Genomic DNA, 22713 nt, shown 5'->3' on the forward strand with positions numbered 1-22713 from the left:
GACTCCAGAGCACTGATTGACATCATGGGCTCCCTTAGACTCTTACAATTGGTTAGAGCCCCCACACATATAGTGGTATAGACCCTAGATGGGGGGTTTTCTAATTATGCCAGGCTGTCTGTGCAAGAGGTATTACCTCTATCTTGGTCATACAATCAGGCAGTAGCTATCACTTTTGAGTTGTCTTCCACCCCAGATTAAAGACACCTCACACACCACTATGACTCGGAAAAGAAACTAGAAGGGGGTTTCGGCAGAACCATTTCCAAGTGCCCTCAGAAGCAACTCTTGTTTTGAGGCTGAAGTTGCGGATTTGGGAGCCGCCAAATTAGAAGCCTGGTTGAGCTCTGTATCCGAGGTAGCTCTGTATCAGAGGTGGCCGTGCCACATGAGAGAGTCAACACTTGCAGGAAGGGACCCACAGCACCATGGTTCATCGAAAAGTTAAGACTACTGAGGCAGGCCTGCCATAGGCAGGCCTGCCATAGGCAGGAACACGGATGGAGGAAACCGTATGAGATCCAAGGCAACATTTTTATATAATAACGCCATTAGAGAGTATTAAAAGGCCATTGGAGAAGAAAAATCTCTCTTATGTATGAAGAAAATTGAATCCGCAAGCTCCTCTAAGGAGCTTTTTAAAGTTATCCACCATCTTGAGTCTCCTCCAGTTTCCTCAGAAATTGAGGGCTCAACTGAGCACTGTAAAAAGTTAGCAGGATTCTTCCATTTTAAGGTTACTAGTATTTACAAAGAATTTGAACCGGCTGATCAAGAGGAACTTTCAAACTCTTGCCTTGCTGCCTCTCGGCAGCAGAGCTACTTTGTCACATTTGAGGCGGAGGAGTTTCACCCAGTATTCTCTGTCCTGGTTCTCCCCTCTGACTACAGATCAAACAGAAATCGTGATCTCTGTTAGAACTGTGTCCCTCTAAGATTCTCCAACTAGCAGTGAGCACAATAGTTCCGCCTTTAAATGCTATTATGAATAGAGCAATTCATTCTGGGTGCTATTCCCGGATGTAGAAAGAGGCAGCGAGCAGGCCTCTTCTCAGATAATCCAGTCTTGATCCCTGCTACCCATCCCGGCTAAGATCTTGGAGAAGCATCTTAACCATCATTTGATGGCACATTTGGCGAACAGAGTCTGCTTGTCATCTCACAGTTCGGTTTTAGATGCCATCTCAGTACGGAAACTGCCCTTACATCCGCAACAGACAGCAACAGATGTCTTGTTGATGCAGGGCAGGCCGTGGCTTTGATCCTTTTGGATCTGCCTGCAGCCTTTGCTACCATCTCCCCTACCTTACTTATTAAACGTTTGAAGACCTTAGGTATAGGGGATATGGCCATGAACTTGCTCACTTCATTTCATACTGGTAGATCCCAGATGGTGATCATAAACTAATTCAAATCTCACCTCTTCTCCGTGCCCTGTGGGGTCCCTCAGAGATCCTCCCTGAGCCCTACGCTGTTCAACTTATACATCTCTCTTTTCGCCAGACTTATCCGATTCTATGGGCTGCTGGCTGTGTTGTATGCCGATGACACACAGACCATCGTGTCCCCTGACATTAGATATTCCAAAATATGTCAGTCTCAAAAGGATTGCATGAACGTCACTGGCCTCCTATATAGAAGCGCGTCACCTTTAAAGCCATGCGCATTATTCATACAGCACTGTATAGTGCCAGTCAAGGGGAAATTAAAACTATGTTCCAATGTTACTCCCCTTGCAGACTTCTCCAATTGGCAGCTCACAATCTAGTTGTCAATCCTAAAGTTCAGAGGAAAAGATGGGAAAGTGGAGCCTTCTCGGTTGCAGCTTCCAAAATCTGGAATTCCCTCCCCCTTCATTTAACTGGTATGACACTGCATGCTCCATTTAGGAAGGCCTTAAAAACCTGGCTTTTCTCTTTGTAACCTGGCCAGGGCAATGGGTAGGGGTACTATCGGGATTGGTTTCCAGTGCCTTGACGACTTTGAGTATTGTTGCGCTTTACAGATTTATATCATTCATTCTTTCTTCCACTGTAGACAGTTATTGGTGAACAAGCACGGCAAAGAAAATTGTGTGACGGGGAAAGTGCAAATATGAACTGCTGCAATTCTTGCAGACCGGTATCAGCCATATGTGGTTTTGCAAAGTGTGGTGGGTTACAGCTGGATGGGTGGGTTGAAAGATTTATAGAAATGTGCCTAGTGTGGGGTTGAAAGGACGATGCTCATACTGGATGTCAGGTGGGGATCAGATGTGTATGGTTAAATGCATATTACGTGCATTTGTAGACTGTCATGAAAGCTAGCATTGATTTAAAAAAATTGACATTTATATTAATTTTTTTCAGTCATTTTCAGGCACGAAATTTCGCTGGAACGTAATTACTAAAGCCCTTGGAAAGAAAATGTCTTCTGTGCACGACATTGAGGTAAGTTCAATTAAAAGGTTTTGGCACAAGAGTAAGTCTCACGTCTCTGTGAATCGACGGTCATTCGTGCACCTGTGCCTGCTGAATCCATGACTATCTCTGTCACAAATTCACTGAAAGTTGAAGTGCTGCTTGAAGTGCTGTTCTTGTTCTATGTATGAAGAGACCCTGCAGTGTTCTTTGTGTGATAGAGGTTTGCACTGCTCTTGCATGAGCTATAGCTGGTTTGTGCGTTAGCGAAGCTTCCACTGCTGCTACATGTGCTTTCCGTCTGGTGACTTTGTGAGACGCTTGCACTATTATTGTCTGTGCTTTGCCTGTTCTGTTTGCGAGGTGAATGTTGCAATGCCATTCATATCCAGCACTTGCTCTTTGTGTGATTGAAGCTTGCACTGATGGAACCCGTTCTGCATCTGTTTGGCATGCGAGTGGCACTTGTGCTGCAGCCATTGCTGTACTTAGTCAATATGGAATGTAGCGAAAGCCATACCTGCTTCTGCCTGTGCTGTATCTGTTCTTTTGTGAGACTAGCTGTGAGATCTGGTGCATGTTTGGCTCCTCTTTTGTGTGTGATAGAAGAATGCACTGCACATGTTGTAACTGTGTCTGAGGAAGTACTACTGCTGGCTATACCTTATGGAGTCCAATTCATGAATACCTTTGTGAATCACCCCCGAACTGGCCCATCTCCCTATTAGTAAAAGTGCAAAGGGGCACAGTTGTTTTTATTTGTCCTAACTGTTAATCACTATTCGTATTTCTCATAGATACTTCTAACCGCATATTCCTCAACTTTGAACTCATTCAGGCTGGATCCAGGACTTATTGTGCAGTTGCCTCTTTGCATTGATAAATGGTGCTATCGGGCTCGGTGGCAACTTCACATCATCTCCATAAGTGAAAGAATGAAGAAGTATAAAGGCGGCACCCCTGCACACTGACATCATCTTCTTTCAGCGTGCTAGAGAAACTGTCTCCCCTTGAGACCATAGGCTTCAAACCATGCCAGGTCTGTAGGAAACAGGTTCTGGTCACAGCGCCACACAATGTCTGCCTATTGTGTCTAGGGTCTAAGCATGATTCCAAGTCCTGAAACAAATGCTTCCTGATGCAACCAAAGGACTTTAGGCAGCAGGAGGTGAGGTTGTATGTGACTGTCCACAACAAACTGGGTCCAAGTCGCAGGCCCACTCATGCTCTAGGTCCCGGTCCTGTTCCAGATCACCATCCTCACGTAAGTTAAAGATGAAGTTGAGAGACAAGACTCGTCAGAAGCACAAGACGTCTAAGTGGTACATCTCCTTGTCTCAGGACTCCTAACCCTAGAAGGAATTGTACAGTTGGCACTCAAAGGACCTGACTTTACTCCCTTCATGCAACTCAGAGCCCATTCTGAGGCTGGTCCTGGAACACCTGAGTTACCAAGGCTTTTACGACCCTGAAGTAGATAGATGCCTTAAGGGAGCTTTCAAGGAGATGCTGTCATTTTCTGGAACACCCTCAGGCCCCATGGAGCTGCAGGGGCCCTGTCACCTCTTGATCATGTCGGACCTCTGCTCAGGCTCCTACAGACATCGGCCCACACTTCCACTCCTGCTTGTCGGTTACAACTGCTCCGGTGCCAGCCTCCACTCCAGTGGCATCTACTGTGGAGCTGACTCTGATGCCTTCTTACGATCTGTAGGCGTCAACAGCCCATGGCAGCCCCATGTCTCCTTATAAGATTGCTGAGGCTCTGCCCCCCACGTTGGATGAACTCCAACATCTCCATTTACACCAGTACTAACATGGGATTGAAGCCTTGTTCGAATCCGATTCTGACGCTGCTCAAGGACTTCAAAATGTTCCACATGACGAAGACGACAACAAGGAAGTGGATGATTTACTCCCCCCTTATTACACTAATGCTAGCCTATATTTAGATCTAGAGAATGCTTGTGGCCACGAAACTTCCACTGAGACTGAGTTGGGCTCCCCAATCTGGCCCTCTCCTCTGAGGAGAGTGCCTCTTTTGCAGCAGTATAGGTCAGAGCAGTCTAAGTGTTGGTTCTTCAGCTATCTACTGAGCTACTTATGATCACTCCTGGGTTCCGACACGGATGGTTCTGAGGCTTCTTGGCCTTGAGCATCCTGCTGTTGCCCAGGTCTATTGGCACATGAGGGCACTGCAGTGGAACCTATGCCTGTAGTGGGCACAGTCCTAGGCTGCCTTTTGAATAACCTCTGTATATTGGAAGAGGGAGCCCAGGACCTTAAGTGGGTTTTGTCGGACACCAGTCTGACCTGCAGCAGACCCGACCCAGAGCTCCGAGTAGGGGCGGACAAATCATCTCTGGGCTGCTGCAGTTTTCTGGGAGAGATAGAAATCAGGGACCTTTGGTCCCTGACAGATCAGAGGCAAAACATCAACCTTTTGAAGCTTAATGACATTCATTGGGCTCTAATGGCCTTCCTCCCATACATCTAATTGAAGCGGGTATTGTCTTGATGGATAACACAACTGCCATGTGGTCCTGCAACCAATAGGCCAGAGTGGGGTGTTGTGACCTATGCCAGAAGGTACTGTGACTCTGAAAGTGCTTGGCCCTACACAAGATTATTCTGATGGTCAACCGTTTGGCAGCCTTGCAGGTGGACGAGCTCTGTAGACATCCTCTATCTCACAATGAATGACCTCTTCATCAAAAGGTAGTTCAAGATGTCTTTGCCCACTACGGCATTCCTTGAATCTTTTCACTAACACCAAGTACAGGCAGTGTCATAATTAACGCACAAGGGAGTTTTCATCAGGAGGCACCCAGGAAGACTCATTCTGCCTGCAGTCGGACTCCAGTTTACTGTAAGCATTCCCACCCCTGATACTCCTGCCCTGGGTTCTGAATGAGGTCAGGAATTATCCTCATTGCCCTGGCTTAGGACTGGAGAGTGTGGGACTCCGATCTACTGAGCCTGAGCGTTTGTACTCTGCACTGTAAACCACTTCGCTAACGACCAGCTACTGGGCAGAGTCCTGCATCCAAACCTCAACAACCTACTGTTCCATGTGTGGAGACTGAGCAGTATCAATTGCTTGTAGAAGTCATGCACATTATTCTTGAAGCTGGACTCTCATCTACCAAATATTTATCCCGGTCATTGGGTAAAGTTCGTGACATGGTTTTTGGACCATTAAGTTGCCCTTCCTCAGGCCAGATTGTTGTTTTGATGTTTGCTTTACCTTTGGCCCAGGAGGGCCTTGCAGTGAGCAGCATTGGGGAGAGAATGTGGCGTAACAGCCGGAGCTGCCATCTTTGGGTCAAGGAAACCAGGTTTGAGTCTCTATGTCAGCTCAGCGTCATATAATTCTGTGCAAATCACTTAATCTCCCCGTGCCTACAAAACAGAAACTAATGTGTCCTTGTGTATTGAAACTGGTGCTTATCTAAAGCGGATCAAGTTTGTGCCATATAAAAATGCTAACACTGCAACAACAACAAAAATGTTTATCTGTCTTTTTCGCGTTTCTACGTTTTCTTGACAAACCCTTGTTTTTCAGGTCACCAGTTGTGATGCATTTTTTAACGAGACTCTAGTATGTTTCTCCTTACACTCTGTATCATGCCTCAGTGGGATATTTATTTGCTCTTCATGATCTTGATGTGCTCGCCCTTCAATCCTATGCACAGTTGCTGTCTGAATTGCTGATCAATAGATTGGTGTCTTCATTGTAATTACTTAGGCGTGCTCTAAGGAGAAAGAGAGGATTTACTGGTTGGGCCCAAAAAGGACTCTTAACTTTTACATTAAGGCACAGACCAACACCGTGTGAACGATCAGCTTTTTATTGGCTTTACTTGCTGTAAAAAGTGAAAGGCTGTTCAGAAGCAAATCTTACCCAGGTGGATCATCCTTGTATATAAAAACATGCATTGTTCTAGCCAAAAAAGAGTGTCCTGATGGCCCTTTGGTTCATTCGTGCAGAGTCAGGGCTGCTACTATGACATTGGCGAGAGGTGCTCTGATGTTGGACATCTGCCAAGCTGCTACATAGGCAGCATTACACACCTTTACCATACTCAACAAAAAAGTAAGCAGAGAGTACCATTTCACCCGCTTGGCCCTTCAGTAATTTCTGGTAGTAATCTACTCAGCAGAGCCTTCAGCTTTTGGGAGGTATTGCTTTGGTATCTAGTCAGAGGGCGAGGAATCTCCGGTTAGCAGCATCTATCAGAAGCACAAGTTACTTAGATTTGGTAAAGCTCATTTTGGTGGATACTCTATCTACCCTTAGACTAATACTGTACTTGTTTCTTTCCCAGTTATGTGAAGTATACTTTCATGGTTCTAATAAGCTTACAAATTAGATGTTGCACAGTGTCACATTTGGAATCTAAAGTATACAAAAATGTGATGGATGAAATGCTTGAATTAATCTCTGCCACGTGTAAAATCAATCTGGTTTCATCCCAGTCCATCATTATTTTGCACACCATGCCATCTCAGTTTGGACACAGGCATATGTGAACCAGTCTTGACCCTTCTCCAGTTGGAACAGTCCAGCCTGAACTGCCAGGCCCTCACTAAACCATAGCACAATGAACGCAGGACCGGTTTTGCACTTTTTAAGGCTCATCAGCTTGGTGTAGCTTGGTTCCAGTTACAGAGTGTGCATGGACCTACCTCTGGAATAGCCGTCCCACATAGGAGGACACACTAAAATATACGGCAAAATGATGGATAGAATGCTTGAATTAATCTCAGCCACTGGTAATCACAATGGACCGCATCCCAGGCATTGTTTGCACACCATGCCACTAGGTTTGGACCCAGCCATATGTAAATCCGTCTTGACCCTGCTCCACTAGGAACAGTCCACCCTGGTCTATCCGGCCAGGTCCTCCCTGAACTGGAACGTAAGCAACTAAGGGCTGGTTTTGCTGTTATTATGGCTCATCAGCCTGGTATAACGTGGTTCCAGTGACCGTGTGCTGGGGACCCATGTCTGGGCCTACCCGTCCCACTTATGGGTGCACAATAAAGTATACAAAAAAGTGATTGATGAAATTCTTGCATTAATCCGAGCTGCTGGTAATCACTCAAGTCCACATCCCAGTCCACTGACATTTTGCACATCAAGCCACAACTGTTTGGACCCAGCCATATGCAAATTAGTCTTTGTGGGAGGACATGGCCAGGTAGTTCAGGCTGGATTTATCCCATTGGAGCCGGGTCAAGACTGATTTACATATGGCTGGGACCAAACTGAGGTGGCAAGATGTGCAAAATACCGATGGATTGGGTTGCGACCCGATGTAATTACAAGTGGCTGAGATTAATTTGAGCATTCAGTTTTAGTGTAGGGGACCGATAATAAGAACATAAAATATCTTGCAAAGTATTCTTTTAAAAGTGAAACTAATTTGTTAAGGCACCAACCATCCCTGTTTAAATTCTGAGACAAGATTAGCAGTTCTCTTTGAGATATGACATTTAATATAATAAAAACTGCAATTAATTACACAATCATTACAATTTAATAGCCTGATTTAATTCATAAATCCATTAGAAGCCATAAAATATGTGCAGGTATAGTATTGTATTGAAACAGCCAATTTGTAAGATTTTAGAGAAAAGTATTAACAACCATGCATCGTGCTGTGTTGCAGTAATATACTAATACAGCCAACACCTGTTTTGCATTGCTTCTTCGCTTTGTCAAGGCGCTGTAGAAAAAGGCAAACACAAGCGCTGAAACTTTTTAGACACTCACCCCCAGTCACTATTAGATCTGGATTGAATCCATTGTTGTTCTTTAGCTCACTCGCCACCCCAGTTCAGTCATGCCATATGTAAATCATTCTTGACCCCCCTGCCTCATGGGAACAGTCCAGCCCGAACTGCCAAGCTAGGCCTTCCCTGGATTGGAAACAAACATCCTGGGACTGGTTTGGTAGTAACACCCCTCATCAGCCAGGCTAGCTTGAATCCAGTGGCATAGTTCGCAAGGGACCCACGTCCGGGCATACCCTGCCAACTTAGGGCGAACAAAGCAAACACAAGGAGATGATGGACGGAGCGCTGAAACTTTTCAGACACTCACCCACAGTCGCAGAGCTAAACAAGACCTCTTTGGCATACTTGATTATCTGGGAAACATAGAGGGGAAAGATACTTAAAAGGCCTGGCCATTTTGGTTGCCAGGAGAAACATAGCCAGGAGATAGAAAACAGTGGATCCGTTCACGCTTTCTGAAAGGCGGGCAGGAATGGATTGGTGCACGTAGGTGGAGGAGCCCATCCGAATGGTGAGGGGATGTCCATGCAAACAAGATGACGCCGGTAGCAGAATGGATTGAATGCAGCTCCCGTTCGACGGTCTAGCGAAGGAGAGTAATAACCCCTGCGACCTCCGGACTCATTCCCGGGCGTCTCCGTCTACCTGCTGTCATACTCAAGCGCAGTATTTTAGAAAAGGTGAGCAGTTCCACCCAACGACTCCGGACTAATTCCCGGGCGTCCTGACCAACGTGTCTTCTTCTCCCTGCTTCCAATTTCAAGTGCAGAAAATTCACACAGTGTGAAGCTAATCTCCACTTTCGCAGCCCCTGCGTGCTTTCTGCAGTGAAGGATTCACCCAGTCCACGTCCTGAGGAGAACCTCGTAATCATCCACGGTTCGAAACGAGTTGACCCCCAGCCTGTGACAAGAAAGAAGGGTGCAGCCAGGGAATAATTAATACCACTGTCATTGGCCCTAGCTGTTAATCCTTAAAACACTTTATCACAGGTTTTGTGAGACAGGCAGGCAGTTTCACTGTATTCTGATTTCCGCCTGTCCATTGGTATATAAGTTAAAGGACTGGTTCTTTTTGTGAAATGCTTCCTATGTTTCAATTTGCTTTGTATGTAATAATTGGTATGTTGGTGTCTTGAACTTTGAGTATCTATTGTGAACATTTTTTACACCTGTATATATTGCGCACATAATTGTCTGATGTTGATTCGACTGTTTTGACAAAATATTCCTTTGAAGACATACGGAAAAATCAATGAAACTTAACTAAAAATGAAAATACATTTTTGGTAATACAAAACTCGTGGTTCACGCAGCACAAATTGGCTGAGTGTGTCCTAACTAATTACAAAACAAACCTGATCAGCCACTTTGTTCTGTTTTGGGAAATGATGGGAACACTACGGTTTGTGACTTCTGTGACCCAATACACTGATGAATGACTACCTTTTGTGCTGCAGAGAGACGATACATGGCTTTTAGAGTGCTTCCAACAGCACTGTAGCTGCAATGTTAGAAGGTTTTTAACATAATTCAACCAGTTTCTGCCATCTCTAGATGCATATATAAACATTTCTTGCACAAATTTTAGGTATATTGCAGCACAAGGATTCTTATGCAAGCAGACTCGATGCACTGAGGGTTTCAGTTTATCCTGATCTGCTGTTGTGGAAATACCCAGTTTCAAGGTACTGCAGCGCCAGTGGGATCCCAGGGACTAAAGTCATCACAGACCTGAGAAAATTATTCTCTTGTACTTGGAACTTTTTTAAGGACCGTACCCCCAAAACTCGCCCCATACAATACTGCAGCCACTGCTTTATATTGATAAATTTGCAAGAGTACACTTGGTCTTATAGTTCCTACTAATCCAGTAAGACTGTGTGGTTGGACAATATATGCACCAAAATATGGGGACCTACTCAATGCATAGCATCAGAATATATTATGTTATAGGTTGTTTTGTAGCGCGCTCTGCTACTGGGGAGTATCCTGGCGCGTTGCGGAGGTGACCAAACATAACACAGAGAGACAGCCTAGACCTGACAAATAAACAGATGGGTCTTGAGATCCTTTTTGAAGTTGGATAGACACTGGACGGTACGCAAATGAAAAGGGAGAGCATTCCAAGCCTTCGCAGTTACCACAGAAATAGATTGGCCGCCCAGCCTAGCCCGCTTATAGCGGGGAAGAGTCAGTTTGGCCAGCGAGGCTGACCTGAGACAGCGAGAAGGAGTGTAGTAAGAGAAGCGCTTCCTCAGGTAGCCAGGGCCTAGCTCGTGGACAGCTCTAAATGACAAAACAAGAGATTTGAACATAATTCTCTGAGCTACAGGGAGCCAGTGGAGTGCGCGCATGTGTGACCGAGCGCTCTGCCATTTCGGAATGCTAAACAAAAGGCGGACCGCGGCGTTCTGAACAACCTGCCGTCGTTTGACCAGATACGCCGGGATACCACAAAACAATGCATTAGCATAGTCCAATCTGGACAGGATGAGGGCACGCGCAACCGTTTCCCTAGCTTCTCTGGGCAGCAGAGGGAAGAATTTTCTTAAAGCCCTTAACGTAGCAAAACAGGTCCCTGACAGCTTCTTGATATGGTCCTCAAATCTAAGGTCTTCTCCGAACCAAATTCCGAGGTTCTTAGCCGGGCCTCCCATCACCTTGGGACTAGGAAAATCCAGGGGCCACAACTCATTCTTAAAGTTGGAGGGGAAGGACCCATAGAAGAGGACCTCTGACTTATCCTCGTTGCATTTAAGCTGGGCCATCGCCAGCCAATGAAACACCGAGGAAAGACAGAGGTGAACAGCCGTTGTATCCAGCTGGTCATCCGGCCAGGTAAAGAGCAGCTGGGTGTCATCAGCGTATCCGATGACCTTAGCCCCAAGCTATTCGGCCAGGTATATCACAGGGGTGATGTAGGCGTTAAACATCAGCGGGCTCAAAGTGGAGCCCTTAGGGACCCCTGTGCAGAGTGGTTTGGCCTTTGAGGCAAACGGCGGCATCCATACTTGCTGCGTCCTATCAGAAAGGAAGGATGACAACCAAACCAGTACCCTGCCGCCAATGCCAATCTCAGACAGTCTAGCAAGGAGGAGATTATGGGGGACGGTATCGAACGCGGCAGAGAGGTCCAGAAGGATCAGGACCGCTCTGCCGCCACCATCCAAGCACTCTCGAATGGCCTCCGTCACTCGATAAAGCTGTCCAATTGGCGAAAAGCCACCTTCTCACAGATCTTCGCCAGGGCAGGTAGCAAAGATATAGGGCGATAATTTCCCGGTACCGTAGCCTCAAGCCCTGACTTCTTCAGTAAAGGGAGCAGCATAGCTTGCTTCCAGCATCCCGGAACCGTGGCAGAAGACAGTGAAAGGTTCACAATCTGGGTGACCTCAGTACATACAGTAGACACCACTCCAGAGAGAACCCGGGCAGGGCAGGGGTCAGAAGGTGAGCCCAATATGTTGGCCAAATTCTTGGCTAGCTCACAGTGCAGCAGCTTGACCTCTAAACCTTACAGGGTACTGATGGTGTTTGCAACCTTAGAACATAATCACACTGATTCCCCTCCCAGGGAAATTGTTCAAAAGATCTTCTTGTTGTTATTTTCTTAGGCATGCCCAATGGAGATACAAGAAATATGTACATTTACATTTCAAACATTTATTGAAGCAATTGGATTCTTGTGTAAAAACTACAAGCTACAAATATTAGCAGAAGAAAATAAAGCATTGTTACTAGCATTACAAGAATGATAAAGAAGATGAATATTTCAACCATTATAACATTGCAGTGAGTATATTCATATATGAATATATTTCATAATGAGAACCCTACATACCCTGACTCTACTCTAGAGAGCCTTATAAGAAGTGCATTCCGCTGAATCTCTTGGAGCAGCTTAACTCTCCATTTACCTGTATGAGTGATGTATGATGAAGCCAACCTGGTGTGGACCAGGCCTCTGTCCTTTACAGGATGATAACAGAAGTTCACAGTTCTGGGAATCTGCCACAGGCAAACGTCCTGGATAATCCATGGAAGTGCTCCTCTCACGAGGTAAAGATCAGAAGCAGTTTATATGATAAAAACTGGCCTTGTTCGCACTGTGTCTGAGTTCTTTAGCCACTCATTGTTTGTATTTCCGATTCAGAGCGGTCTCCGAACTGACAACAATACAATAGGGCAGCGTGCTCAGTGTACTTTATCCTTGAACATAATGTATAATGTTGTGATAAAATGAAAATGCTTACGAAGAAACATCCTTGCAAACAGGACACTTTCTAAGGGCATCATGATGTAGGTGCAAAGCATGCAACAAGTGACTTTTCTAGAAAGATAAGATAAAGATATGAAGTTTAAAAGTGAACATGTAAAAGAGAAGCTTTTGTGCACGGATCTTGTTAAATCTTGCTACAACGTAAGGACTGATTGCCCACTTTTTATTTGAAGGCCAGTATAGTCCATGTATTATTTAATAGACTAGTTGTATATAATTGTGGTATGTCTAACAAGAGCGAGCCAAGTTTCAGAAAGATGTAAAACGAGAGAGAAGATCTAACTCCGAAAATGAATATATTAGACTTAATATTAAGAGGTCTCTCAGATAAGTGAAAATGTGTAATTTTGTGCCAGAGCTGTGTACCTTTTTTATGCTTAAATATGCATGCATCCTGATAGGACTCTTTTCATTGCAGAAAGCTATCAAGTCGTACAACAAGAAATATGAAAGGCAATGGAAGTTCGACGCCTTGTATAGTTTCTTTACTTCGGTGAGAAAAACTACAGATGCTATGTTAGTATGGCAGTTAAAATAATATCCTTTGAAGATAGTTGTATCACCTCTATTCCAATAGCCACCATTTATGGAAAACGATAAACTGTAAAAGTATTTACCATTCAGTACAGAGGTTTTTAACCATCTATTATGTTCATCTGTGAGAATAAACAACTATGATATATGGATATATGTGCATGTCATGTCAGTTATTTGGAAATAGTGGAGTAATACACACATTTTCGCTCATTTATCACGAAAGTACTACGTTTACATTCTTCTATATTACTAGAGTATAGTGACTTGACAGTGGTAGCATTTATACTCTGCACATCTGCATATATGGTTAACGCCATGGCACATTTTCTTCGTTTTTTGTTTAAAAAGGTATTTAACCAAAACCAGGATGCAATAAGGTAAAGTGACATTCAGAGGACAGGACATCTGTATGTTTTTCTTTTCAGAGAAAGCACTTCTGGAAGGTTCCTCTGGTCCTATAAACATATTTCTAAAATCTCTTTTTATACATTCTGTGTGTTGGTTGATCCTTTCCTTATCTATGGAGGGGCAAGTAGCTGAGCCTTTTTAGCTGGCTGGTTAGCTCTCTGTGGTTTGATGCCATCTTCCTGTTCTCTTAAAACCTCTTCTTTTATCTCTTTTCACAGCTGAAGGATGGAGAACGGCAGTATTATCTGACATCTGTGATCCCAAAAATGGCAGAGCTGGCTGTGGAGCTACCAAATATATGCCCAAAGGTAAAAACATAAATCAGTGTGTGCCAGAAGCACAGGTTTCACTATAGGGGACACTGTCTTATAGTGTGGGAAGTACAGAGCTTCACCATTGAAATATCTTATTGTGGTGTCCTACATCCAATGCAATATTCATTAGAGCAGCACTGTAGTGTACCAAATCCACAACATCACCATAAGTGGACAGCAGTGTAGTGTGTCACATCCAAAACAATATCATAGAAATACTTCCTTACAGTATGTCAAATCGGCAGCATCACACAGTAATCTGTCTTTGTCCTTAGGTCCGATGTAGTAAATCTCTGGACAGCATGCCTGACTTCAATGCAGTGTCCTCAAGCCTAATGCCCTGCTTCTTCTGCATAATATGTACAGTACTGAGACAGATGCCTTCTGTATGACATTGTAAAGCTGTCCCAGCTTGTGCTTTTACTGACCAGATACATGATTTCCCAAAGTGGATTTAACAATCTGTAATCTCTCTTTTAGCCGAAAGGCACAACATCAGAGTTAGCACTGCTAAAAGGAGGTATACCCCGGATATTGTAATTGCCTATGTGTTGGAGGTTAGTCCCCATCCATTCCATTGTATTGAAATATTTTACCAGTGCACAGTGAAACAACTCTTCGACTTAATGTTTCGCTGGATGTCACCCAGGAATCCAAGCTCAATACTTATGTAAGTAAAATGGAAATGACCATTCCTCCTTGCTCTCACATGTTACTACTCTCTTGGAAAAGCCTGCCACGCTAAATACAAAGGCTGTGATGTATTTCCTCATGATTTAAGGAAGATTTTAATAAAACTACAATTTGGTTTGCCCAGTCTTCTTGGCCCTTTAGAAACCAATAACTCCTACATTGAAGATACGTGCAAACCTGTGCTTAGAAAAATGTTTGCCTAGGATAGAATCTTTACTGGTCTCTTACCTACTTGAAGTCAGGGGCTAAGCAATGGACTTTGGAAGAATCCTTGTGATTATCACCAACTAAAGAAGGGGAACTGAAATGCCCTGAGTGGAGAGGTGGCAGCTCACTGCACACACCCCAGTAGAACTAAAATGCCCACAGTGAACTGGGCTACCCTATAGACAGTTACTAGATCCATGAACCCCATGTGGCCAGAGCTACTGTACAACTAATGGGATATGGGGGTGCATTGCATAGAGGTGCTTTTCTGACCTTCTTTTTTGAGCTCAAAACCCTCATGCGTCTGGTACCATTCTAGTGCTCTAATGTGCCCTGATTGTGGACCAGAGAGATACAGAGTGTTTTTTCTGTATATCCCATTTTCAACTACCATCTGTAGGAAAATGGAGTATTATTGTGTCAATAGGAAAAACCACTAGTGACAATCGGTCACTTACCGGTCAAGTTGTGTGGTATTCTTGCAGGGTAAAGGCAGGATACAGGTAAAAGTCATGCGGGTGTCAGGACAAAGCTAAACAGTCAGTTCAGTTTTACCTGGCCCATGGAGCTCAGGTGCAGAGTTGTCATGGCTGTCCCTGGTGCTGAATGGGAGGCGCCGGAAAGCTGCTTTTACTGCTGAAACGGTGCTGCCGAGGAAAAAGACGCAAAAACAACAGATTGGCTATTGACGTCTGTCGAAGGTCGGAAGGAGTTCCCTCTTGATGCAGTCTCTCTCTCTCGTCTCTTTTTTTTTGTCCGATTTTACAGGAGAGACCTGTTGGTCCCCTCCCCTGAAGGTAAAATAGGCTTTTGCCCTGATTATGTATTCAACACTTACCAAGTACCCGTTGTCCCACAGCCTGATATAATGACCAGTGGTAGCCACTTGAACTGTGGGTGGATATGAACTTTGAATGCTCCTAACTGTCATCCTGTTACATAAGTATTGTCGGGTTGACCAAATTATGAGGCAAAAAAAGGCAAATTATGCTGTGTGATGGGGCATAATTGGGTTCTGTTACATCATTATTAAGCAGATGCATCGTCCCAGCCTCCCATGGACTTACCTGCGACCAGTCCTCTGCCCGGTCATGGTCCTTGGGCCCCCCTGCTCCAGCGCATTGAGGTACCCACCTAGATTCTACACCCCCCTCTCTGTCTCTTTCCCTCTCAACCCTCTCTCTGTGATTTAAATGCCACTTCTCACACTTTCTTTCTTTTCGCTCACTTACTTTTGTGCCTTTTACTCGCTATTTGAGTCTTTCTCCCACTCTTTTCTGTGACTTTGCAGTGCCATTTCGCTCGCTTTTTTTTGCTTCTTTTTCTGTCAATATTCTGTTCTGTTTCTCCATCTCTTTGCCTCTTTGTGCCATTTCTCTCACTTTTTCTCACTCTGTCTGAGATTTTTCTATGTTGTTTCTATGTAACTCTTCTGCTGTTTCTCTTGCCCTTTTGCCTCTTTTTGTCATTTCTCTCACTTCCTGTCTCTTTTCTGTCATTTATCTCGATCTTTTACTGCTCTACCATTTCTTTAACTCTTTTCTCACTTTCTGTGGCTTTTCCCAACCGTTTCCCTTGCTCTTTTTGTCTCTTTGTGCCATTTCTCATGGCCCTCCTGACGTTTGCCACCTCTCCACCTTCTCTGCACCCCTTTTGTGCATTCCCTGAGCTCATCACCCTCCTCCGCCTGGTCCTTCGTGCCTCTCTACATCACTGCCTTTGTGATCCTCTTCAGCCTCACCCACTGCACTCCTCACCTCTCCCAGGACCTATTTAATGGAGGCCACAGCGCAGACGCACCAAATGCAAGCCTGTCTGTGCTTAGACTGCACCCAGCACCACAAACCTGGGTCAAACACCAATTACTATTTAGACTTCTCATCACTTCTGCTAGTGTGCTACACCACACAACACAGAAAGAGCCTTCACCTTCTGTCGATTCACTTGTACCACCAACCTGAAACACCAACCAAGAACATACTCGCCACACCAACCCACACACACACACTCAAACACCCACCATTAAACACACTCGCTCCGGCCCCCCCACACAAACACACACACACCAATAGTATGCATGCTGCTCAATACCTGCTCACTCATCTAGCAAATGGAAATCTGGAACTTGCTGGAAGACGCCGCCCCAGACATCCTCTTCCTCATGGAAACATAGCTGACCACAGCTTCAAGGCCAGACATCTTCACTGCCATCTCCACCAGATACAAGATCACCATGAAAGGCCAGCTACACTGGCCTGGAGGAGGAATCACCATCGTCTACAAAGTCACCTTTATCTGCGACACATCCGCCGAAGTCGGAACAATCTACATGGAGCACCTCAACTTCAAATTGCAGCAAATTTAACCCTGGGTGGGACCTTAGTCTACCACCTCAAAGTCCTCATCGCCTCCCTAGTCTTCAACTCCAGCTCATTCATCCTTCTAGGAGACATAATTTTCTATCTTGAAGACCCGACTGACCCCCTACTCAGCGACCATTCTTGACAGATTCTTGACTAACCCAGCATGTTAGGGAGCCTACCCACGTCTCTGGATACAACCTAGACCTCGTCTTTACATCTTTCAAAAACATTATGATGAACACACTAAGACATGTCACCTGGTTAGACAAATTCATCAACATCTTTCACACCAGAAAAGCCCCCACTTCAGGCCCAGCATGCTGACACAGGAACAACCTAATAGACGGACTGGACAACTGCCCTACACAAGAACAAACCAGAACCCACAGGCATCCTAGCACACAACATCAAGAACTTCAACAAGTGTATCCCCAACTGCGCTGAAACTATAGCCCCGATGAAACGAAGCAATGCAGCCAAAATTAGAGCACAAGCCAGCTGATACTAAGATGACCTCAAAAGTACCAAGCTACATTGTAAACAATTGGAATGGAAATGGAGAACCAGCAAAGGAGAAGTGGAAATCAATGCTTTCAAAAATCAGCTTCTCGACAGCACACAATCTGTATCAGACCCAACCACGACATAGAAACCTCCCTTATAGTAGCATCAAATGACATCCAGATTATTCACGACTGTGGGGGGAAACTGCAACCCTCATCCTTCTAAACCTATTGGTAGCCTTCAACACCATCTCCCACCCGATCCTAATCTAGCAACTCCCTGAAGCAGGGATCCAGGAACAAGCCCGCAAATGGATCTGCTCCTTCCTCACTGGAAGAACCCAAGCTGTCAACATTCCCCTTTACTCCTCTGTCTGAAATGTTATTTGTGGAATCCCAATGGGCTCCTCGCTCAGCCTAACGTTTTTCAGTTTCAACATGAACCAGCTGGGTTACATCATACAAGCTCACAACATAAATATCCTCACCTATGCAGACGACACAGAACTAATACTCTCCCTCTTGGACAAAACACCCAACACCAAGAACAAGTTCACCACATGCATGACAGAAGGAGCCACCTGGATGAAATCTAGCTGCCTCAAAGTGAACTCCGACGAGACCAAAGTGGTAGTTTTCAAGAAGAACGCCTTGCCATGGGACTCCACCTCGTGGCCATAGACCTTGGATGCACCCCACCACGCCCTGCTCACAAGCAAGAAACGTCTGAGTCATCACAGACAACAAACTGGACATACCCTCCCAATCACTGCAGAGGTCTCATCCTGCTTCAACATCCTAAGGATGCTGAAGAAGATCTTCAAGTCGCTACTATACAACACCAGAAAAACAAATCACCCAAGCTCTGATTCCTTGCAAACTAGACTACGCAAACACCCTGTACGCAGGGATCACCAACCAGCTCACAAGATTACAGAGTGTTCAAAATGCATCAGCCAGACTAGTCCTCAACCTCCTCTGACAAGCCCACATCACACCACAGCTTAAGGAGCCCCCTTGGCTTCCGTTACACAAGCGTACAGAGTTCAGACTCTCTCACCCACACCTACAAAGCACTCCATAACATTGGCCCACCTCCCTGAACACCTTCATTCATTTTTAGACCTTCCAGACTCCTCCGTTCTACAGGTCTCTCACTAGCAAACACTCCCCGCATAAAGAAGAGCTGAGCTGGCCCATTTTCTTGTACCTGGCCCCTAAAGGCTGGGACGACCTACTACAGCACATCAGAGTCTTTGCCTCTTGTCTTGTGTTTTGCACGAAGACCTGGCTTTTCAGTAAGGTCCAAGAGCTGGTTTGGCACACCTGTGATAGAGCACTTGTATAACTTCACGGGTGGTTGGTTAGCCCACTATAAAAACACATAACAAAATGTTCGTGTTATATGAGCTGCAGATTACACACTGTGCGTAGGTCGCCACCTAGTGTTGGGCCGGATGTTTGCAGTTGTTTTTGTCCTGGAAAGTCTTTGGAAGTCATGGGATAGGTGACTCCTCTTTTGGATCATATTGCGCATGGGCATCGGCTTCATTCTCAGATTGTTTTTTTCCGCCACAGGGCTCGGATGTGTTTCCTGTGCTCCGGGTTGGAACCGATTTTCCTTTGGTGCGCAATCCTCACCAACTTCGACGGTATTGTTTTGAACTCGTTTCCAATCGACGCTACTCTCCAACTCCGAAGTCTTCGATTCCGGTCGTCAACGAAGGCCTTCAGGCCTACCCAGGCCTCATCTTCCAGCTCATGGAAAGGACGCCATTTAAAAAATGTTCTCAATGTGGGTCGAAGTTTCCCCACACCGATCTCCATGAGGTGTGCAATTTTTGCCTCTCACCGGAGCACGAGGCCAGAGAATGTTCCGCTTGTGCCTCCTTCCGCTCCAAGGAGATAATTCGGGACCGACGAGCTCGAAGAACAATGCCTCGCTCGTCAGCTTCGATCCCAGACGACATCTTCCAAGAAGGCGTCGACGTCCCAGAACAGGAGCAAGAACATGGCTTCGACAGCAACTCTGAGGCTGAAGACTCAGATGTTGAGGACATCACTCCAGCTCAGTGGGCCGTGAGTACACATGTCGACCCCAACCCTTCCTCGACACCCTCCAAAAAGGCTCATGTCACACCCTCACCTTCGGGCCCGGGTACACACTGCGACACTGCTTCCCATGCCCCGCCTTTGAGCTCAGCAATGAAGCCTAATAAGCCTTTAGGCGACTCGGGCTCTAGTCAGCCTACCCCCGGTGCCGGCGCACACCTACCGGCACCGAAAAAGAAGCCATCTTCTTCCTCCAGGCCAGCTGCTTCCACCTCTAAGCACTCGGCGCCGAAGACTAGCACTGGCTCCTCGGCACCAAAACCACACTCTGAGCCGAGCAATAAATTGCCAACCAAAGTACCCGACTCCCATGCTTCGGAGCTGAAAAAGCCTCTGAGCCGAAAAAAACCTCAGCCGAAAAAGCCAAATGTTCCAACGGCCAAAGACACTGGCAAAGAACATGTTTCAAAGCCGAAAGATGCTACCGGCTCGGTGCCAAAAAAGCCTTCGGCACCGAAGGATCTACCTCCCACAGAGGAACTATTCCATCCAGATCCTACACAAAAAACTCTGGTTAAAGATCCCAAAACTGGTCGACTGACTCTTAGTTCCACAAAAACGACCATTAGACACACCTGCACCTGCTCCTCATCCTAAGAAGAAGGACATTGCAACCTCTCCTCTAAGGATACCTTCTCCTTCTCCTCCTCCGCCTCATACTCCTCCACCACCTCCTACCCTACCACATCACTCCCCTACACCATCTCCTACTCTGTTAGCAGACGATAACAGGGATGACACCTCTGATGATACAGGGGGTGGTGCAGATAGTGAACCACCAGATAATTCTAGTCCTCCTGGCTCACCTGACCCTTGGGTAATTATAGCACCCCAGATGTCCCTAACATCCCACAAGATGACATATATCCCACAAGGCCTTCCCCGCCAGAAGACACTATGGGATTTAACCAACTTGTACATAGGGCTGCCCAATACCATGGGGTTGACCTACATACTGACCCAGTAGTGGAACACTTCCTTATGGATACCTTTGACACCACACAAAGGTCCGCTTCAAATTTACCCATGCTTAAAGGGGTTATTAAGCACGCGCCAGAAGTCTTCAAAGATCCAGTTTGGGCTCGAATCATCAACCCCCGAATTGAGAAGAAGTATAAGGCTGCCCCCTCGGATTCAGCCTACATTAAAGGGCCTGCACCATTAGACTTCCTTGTAGTCTCCAACGCACGCAAAAGAGCAAATTCACAAACATCAGGCAAGGCTCCCCCACCAGATGAACAGTCTAAGCTCCTTGACGCATCAGGTAAAAGAACAGCGTCACAGACAGCAAACATTTGGCATATTGCTAATACTCAGGCACTACTTGCAAGATACGACAGGGCACAGTATGATGAATTAGAATCCATAATGCAGCACCTTCCAGATGAATACAAAAATAGGGCAAATGAGCTCATACAAGAGGGTAAAAACATCACTAATACCTCTATTTGTTGTGCCCTAGATGCAGCAGATACTGCTTCAAGGGCAATTAATACCAGTGTCCTGTTGCGTAGGCATGCCTGGCTACGCATTTCAGGTTTCAAACTTGAAGTACAAAGTGCCATCCTCAACCAACCCTTTGATGAGCAACACTTATTTGGGTCGAATGTGGACGTATCCCTTGAGAAAATGAAAAAGGATACAGACACAGCTAAATCTATGGGAGCCTTGCAGTCGCAAGCTCCCAGACGCTCCTTTCGCCGCTCATCTTACAGAGGCACCACCAGGGGATACTCATCAGATAGTCCCTCTACGTCTTACAAAGCCCCTACCCAATCCACCTACAGTAGAGGCTACCAAAGAGGAGGTTACAGGGGTATAGACAACAAAGGCAGAGGCAAAACTAATAACTCCCGCTCTGCCTCCACCCCTGCCCAATGACTTCCCTCCACTTCCCCCACCACATTCCACTCCAGTTGGGGGAAAACTACAACAATTCCTTCCTGCCTGGATCAACATCACATCAGACAAGTGGGTACGACAAATAATTCAGTCAGGTTACTGTCTCGAACTAAAATCTACCCCCCCAAACATACCACCCAAACAGCTCCCAATGTCACAGGAACATCTGCTTCTGCTAAGGCAGGAGGTAACATCCCTCCTACAAAAAAGCGCAATAGAATTAGTTCCATCAACAAAACAAGGGAGTTTACTCCCTGTACTTTCTTATCCCAAAAAAGGACGGCTCTTTGAGTCCTATTCTAGACCTCCGATCACTAAACCTGTATATTAAATCAGACCACTTCCACATGGTCACACTCCAGCAGGTCCTTCTTCTTTTACAAAACGACTTCCTTGCTACCCTAGATCTCAAGGACGCCTATTTCCACATTCCCATTCACACAGCTCACAGAAAGTATCTCAGATTTGTACTGGACGGTCAGCACTATCAATTCAAGGTACTCCCATTCGGAGTCACAACAGCACCAAGAGTGTTTACCAAGTGCCTAACAGTAGTAGCAGCACACTTAAGAAGACCGCACATTCACGTCTTCCCATATCTCTACGACTGGCTCATAAAAGCCAGCTCATACAGTCAGTGTGTACAACACACTCACACCACCATCCAATTACTCCACAACTTAGGGTTCACAGTAAACCATACCAAGTCTCGCCCGCAACCGTCCCACGTACAACAATATCTCGGTGCCACAATAAACACCTCAACAGCGCTCGCTTATCCCTCTCCTGCCAGGATAACAAATATGCAAGCTCTCCTAGCAAAATTCCAACCGCAACACTCTTTCAGCTCGAGTGTTCATGCAACTCATAGGAATGATGGCCTCTTGCATATTCATAGTACACCATGCAAGACAACAAATGCGTCAAGAGTGTTTAGCACTATAATGGAACCAGGCTCAAGGTCAATTAACAGACCTAGTGTTGGTAGACAGTCAAACTCACCACTCTCTGCAATGGTGGCCGACCGTTCCTAGAGCCAGTTCATCAAATAGTCATGACAACGGACGCATCGCTCTCCGGTTGGGGAGCTTACTTACTGCAGCACACCATGCAAGGCAGGTGGACGCTGCAACAAAAATTACTCCACATCAATCACCTGGAGTTACTTGCCATATTTCTAGCCCTAAAAGCA

The 22713-nt window shown here is 45.7% G+C and overlaps 1 protein-coding gene across 1 annotated transcript in view; it reads left to right on the forward strand.

Annotated features, from left to right (window-relative positions):
- LOC147679864 (poly(ADP-ribose) glycohydrolase-like) overlaps positions 1–22713 on the forward strand; it is a 471979-nt gene that overhangs the window by 175948 nt on the left and 273318 nt on the right. Inside the window, exons 4-6 of the mRNA XM_086943423.1 lie at positions 2349–2429; positions 12901–12975; positions 13646–13735. Coding sequence (XP_086799549.1) covers positions 2349–2429; positions 12901–12975; positions 13646–13735 — 246 coding nt within the window. The remainder of the gene's footprint in view (positions 1–2348; positions 2430–12900; positions 12976–13645; positions 13736–22713) is intronic.

The sequence above is a fragment of the Lissotriton vulgaris genome, chromosome 11 (assembly GCF_964263255.1).
Source record: "Lissotriton vulgaris chromosome 11, aLisVul1.2, whole genome shotgun sequence".
NCBI classification, from domain to species: domain Eukaryota; kingdom Metazoa; phylum Chordata; class Amphibia; order Caudata; family Salamandridae; genus Lissotriton; species Lissotriton vulgaris.